We start from the raw sequence: 4,811 nt of genomic DNA on the forward strand, positions 1-4,811 counted from the left end.
TACACTTTTTTCAGTTTTTGTTGTTTGATTATTGGTGTGGATCACTTTTCGTTGAACTGTTAACAACTCATAGACTTGTGAAATTTAAGCCTGACTACATGCTGCTTTTTTGTAAGATGTCAGGCCCCAACAAGGTTAAAAACACTAATGCCCCACTTATCTAGCTATTGCGAAACATCAGCTGTTGTTGCAACACTATATAATATTGCACTTTTTTACTCCCCTACATCTGACAGCTTTGGTTAATTTTTCAATTAATACTTTACTCAATATATAACTTAACAAGCTTTTTAAATATAGCACATAGTTAAAGATTAAACCAGTGTTTTCCATGTCTGATGTAATGTGCGTTTTAAATGTGAAATCATGACCTGTCTGGGAACCTGTGGATGTTAATGTAGGTCAGTGTGCTCCACCAGCAGGGGTCGCTGCTGACGCTGCTCCATTATGTCACTGTTAACCACACTGGTGTAAATAAAGCTTTGGCGCAACGCGTAGTGATATTTCTGGAAGGAGCGTCCGACTCGCAAAAGTAGCAATACCTTCCCTGAAAGAAGCGTTCTCCCAACACACTGAGCTGAACTTATTTTTGTATCTATATTAAATACTACGGGTATTGAGTGAATCCCTGAAAACATGGCAGAAAGCGACTGGGACACCGTGACCGTCTTGAGGAAGAAGGGGCCGACTGCTGCCCAGGCCAAATCCAAGCAGGTTAGTATGGACGTCTCGCCTCGTTTCTGATTAATTCTGAAGCATATGGATGCACTAAATTTGCTAAAATATGGTTTCATATTGTTGCAAACACCGAAATGTATTGCTGTGTGTTTAGTAACACCGCAAAATCAAATTGTACACGTGGTTACAGACTAGTGTCCAGCAAATGTCTCCCATGCGTCGTGGTTTCGACTTTTAACAACAACAACAGAAATGGTCGTTTGTTTCGTCCGTTAAACCTTTAATAACGGTTTGAAGTTAGTTAGCCAGGGTGAGTAGCTTGATTCTAGCCGACGTATGAGACGTTATAGCCGCTTGTAGCACTGTCATGATGTCCCTGAGCAAACAATTCTTCATTTCGAAGGGAGCTAACCCAGGCTAGCCGAACTGCTGTGTCCACCAACTTAGAATTTAAGCATTTTATTAAAACCTCAGACTTTTAGGTAACTTACTGTCTCTTTTGTTAATCCAAAACGCAACCAGAAAATGGTGCCTCAAATCCAGAACAGCTGCCGTTATTGATACATTTGACGGTTACCAAAATAGCAAGTTGCTCGCACTAGCTAGCTAACCTGAAAACGGTTATTTAACTAAAGGTTGCTACGTAAAGCTAATACTACCAGTTGCGTATTTTGTGGTGGTTTTACTAAACAACTTTGATCCAAATGTTTCATAGTGTTTGTTGTTACACGTGTTTCTAACGTATGGCGACGTCCAAACGTTATGAAATGTCACAAATACACCTAGTTTAAAGTCTAGCTTGTATTCTTATTTAAACAACGCTTCCTAGAGTTAGATGGTTTGGAGTTCGTAAAATGGCCTCTATGCTTCCTCTAGAGTCCAAAAACTAGGATTGAAAATATATATTTATTATCTTATCGGTTTACCTATTACATAGCAGATTTTTTTCCAGCACTGAAAGTCAATTCTCAATGTGTGTGCAATGCAAGATTATATTTTCCACATTACACTTGTCCAAGTTTCCTGCTGGACCAGGATTAACTCTTAAACTCGTTGTCATGTCAAAGTCCTATGCACTTGTACGCTTAGATTTTAGGTGAGCTCAGAGAAACTTTACTTCATGAGCAGTGAAATCTGAAAATAACTTCTAGTGTCAAAGTCCAAGTATGTATCTTTCTGCTTAGAAGAGCTCAAACATTCAAAAGAAATGTCGCTGAACAAAACAGATTATTGGGAGTGGACTTAAAGTATAAAGTATAATAATACAACATATTGTAATTACCAATCTCCTTCCATGTGAGAAAACTAAAATAATAACCAGCTGTAAATGTTTGGTGGCTTGTCTCAGGCAATGTTGTTGATCTTATGTCTAACTTGGTCAACATCATTTGATCAGCAGATTTGTTACTTATTAACTACATGATTCAGAATATTGAGTCAGAGGTTGCACAGGGTGTAGCGTGAACCTGGTCATAATGCAATCTGCTGCCAATAAAACCTGAATATGTTTTGAAATTTTACGATGTGTACGTGTCTGTGTTTGCTCCAGGCTATCACTGCTGCTCAGAGACGTGGGGAGGACCTTGAGACAACCAAGAAATGTAAATTTCTACTTTCTGTCGTAAATTTGAAAGACAAGTTAACAGTGCACTTGCAGGCTGCCCTTGTAATAATTCAACTCAGAGCTTCCTCTCTTCTCCCGAGTTTTAGATCTACACTAAAAGCACTAAATGAACTCCTGTGTTGTGATTTGGCAGTGTTTGCATTTCTTCCACTCTGTATGATGCTCGAGCATTACCTTGATCCGCTGCTTGTCTCACAGGGTCTGCTGGGCAGAACAAACAGCACCTTGTGACAAAAAATACAGCCAAACTGGACCGGGAGACAGAGGAGCTCCACCATGAAAGGGTTACCCTGGAAGTGGGTAAGGTTATCCAGCAAGGCAGGCAGGAGAAAGGCATGACCCAGAAAGACTTGGCCACTGTGAGTATACAGACATCTCATGTTGATTTGCACAGCATACAGTCAGCCAGAATTCTACATAGGTTAAAAAGAAACATAAAAGAAGATTGACATACAGTTTAAGTTACATTGACTTTTAGTATGAAAGTCATAGTAAAATCCAAGGGTTCCATAATATTTGGAAACATAATTACTATTTTGGCTGTACAGTTATCTTATGCACCAGTAGTCATCTCTGGTTTATATCTAACAGAAATGTGTCTGGTTTTTTTCTTTATCCAGTTAATAAAATTCTTTCTAGTGCAAACTTTACAATCATTTTTTATTCTTGGTGTAACAGACTTAGCATGCATGTGAACCATAGATTAATTGCACAGTTATCATGTGATATTAAGTTTATAAAGTTAAGTAACTACAAGGGTACTTAGATTGCACTGTCACAAAGTGCAGAGGCCATTATCCTCTTGTGCACTATTAAAGAAAGTGATCCAAACTTGCACCAAAGTTTGATTGACCATGCTCCACCTCTCCAAGTGTAATGAAATTTGGCATGATAGTTTTTTCATAATGCTATTTACGGACAGTGAAACAGCCCAGACAACATACCTTTCTAATTATTCCCTAAATCTCCATGCAGACTTGCAGTAACAAAATACAAAGCAGTTGTGTGTTCACAACCTGATCTGAGAAATTAATCATTTTGTGACTCAAAAGCCGTGGCATGATCCTGACCGTGACTTTTCTTTCTCCTTTTCTTCTTTTTATTCTGCTTGTCTGTCCTGTTTGTTTGAAATGCGTGCAGACACTCGGCTGCAAAAATGTGAACAATGCAGACTTAAATGAATTCCCATCTATGTCAACTTTATAACATGCTTGTGTAGTTTTTCTGGCTTTTGGTCTTGTGGTTGAACAAAATAAAATTAATCATGTGTTTCAAACCTTTCCCTCAGAAAATTAACGAGAAGCCTCAAATCATTTCCGACTATGAGAGCGGGAAAGCAATTCCCAACAACCAGGTCATGGGCAAAATAGAGAGAGCAATTGGTAAGAATGCTGTTTTCTATTATTTCCACAATAAAGCGATCGCATTTATTGTGTTCAGTTTTCATTTGTATAACTCGTGACTTTATCCTCGGCCATGAACAGGGCTGAAACTGCGTGGGAAGGATATTGGCCAACCCCTGGAGGCAAAACCCAAGAAGAAATGAACACAAAGCCTCGAAATCAGCCCCCCCAGCCCCGTCTGTAACCTATAACTGAAATGTGATCCCTTCCCCAACCCACCTCAACAACCCTTGAAAAAAACCTCCCCTTTGTCTCTCCCCATCCCTTCTTCTACCTGGGCTGATCTCACCTGTGTCCTGCCTGAGGACCTGGTGCTCCACTGCATTGCAGGCTGCATACTAACAGTCATCTGAAACACTCTCTTGACCACATAAATGAATGATCGAACGCATTTTTCCACGTCACAGACTCGAAGTCGAGTGAATTTCTTTTCACCTACGTCTGCTTAGGCTTTGGCATGATAAAATTCCACTTTTTGACAGTGATGGTAAATCATTTGAAAGGTGAATTCTTTTTCATGATCAAACAAAGTAGTTTGACTAACGTTAATTCTGAGCATGATGTTAAACCTAAAGTGCTTGATTGCATATTTTTCACACTTGTCAGACAGTGGGTGGATGTCATATTACAGTGTTGAAATGTTTTAATGCTGCTGTTTGTTTTGATCTAAAAATAAAGTCTGGCAGTTCACGACATGTCTGCTTGTGAATTAATAACCACTGGAGCACAACATTTCATAGCAAAGCCAGTGATGCTCTCTTCATATTTTGCTCTGTAAAGTTGCAAATACATAAAAGCTGATTGTGCTTTAACTCAGATTTGTATTAATTGTAAACCGCAACAAACAACTTTGTATTCAATTAATGCCTCATAATTAATTAGTTTGGAGTGCACAAAACTCGCGCCGTTTTTAGCTGAAATTGCCTTGAAATCTGAGTGCAGTAGCCATATGTAGCCACTAGATGTCAGAATAATACCAAAAATACATTGTGGCTGGCTGATTGGGCTTCAAATGTTTAACTGATAGCCCTATTATAAAGAATTTCAAAAATCACACTACACTTGCATTATAAATTAGGTTTTTACAAAAGGTGTAAAACTTAGAA

At 38.8% G+C, this 4,811-nt stretch overlaps 1 protein-coding gene across 1 annotated transcript; it reads left to right on the top strand.

The window, feature by feature from the left end:
• Positions 1–468: 468 nt before the first annotated feature.
• On the top strand, positions 469–4,395 carry edf1 (endothelial differentiation-related factor 1). Its single transcript, XM_023285466.3, has 5 exons — positions 469–714; positions 2,228–2,279; positions 2,501–2,661; positions 3,591–3,684; positions 3,787–4,395. The coding sequence occupies exons 1-5, from the start codon at positions 637–639 to the stop codon at positions 3,846–3,848; spliced, it is 447 nt and encodes a 148-aa protein (XP_023141234.1). The 5' UTR covers positions 469–636; the 3' UTR covers positions 3,849–4,395.
• Positions 4,396–4,811: the final 416 nt, after the last annotated feature.

The sequence above is a fragment of the Amphiprion ocellaris genome, chromosome 17 (assembly GCF_022539595.1).
Source record: "Amphiprion ocellaris isolate individual 3 ecotype Okinawa chromosome 17, ASM2253959v1, whole genome shotgun sequence".
NCBI classification, from domain to species: Eukaryota; Metazoa; Chordata; class Actinopteri; family Pomacentridae; genus Amphiprion; species Amphiprion ocellaris.

Bases quoted from the DNA above. Each gene is read 5' to 3' on its own strand.
- edf1 (XM_023285466.3), top strand. From the start codon at position 637: ATGGCAGAAAGCGACTGGGACACCGTGACCGTCTTGAGGAAGAAGGGG. The intron at 2,280-2,500 runs GTAAATTTCTAC...CTTGTCTCACAG, and splicing joins CCTTGAGACAACCAAGAAAT to GGTCTGCTGGGCAGAACAAA. The intron at 2,662-3,590 runs GTGAGTATACAG...CCTTTCCCTCAG, and splicing joins CCCAGAAAGACTTGGCCACT to AAAATTAACGAGAAGCCTCA.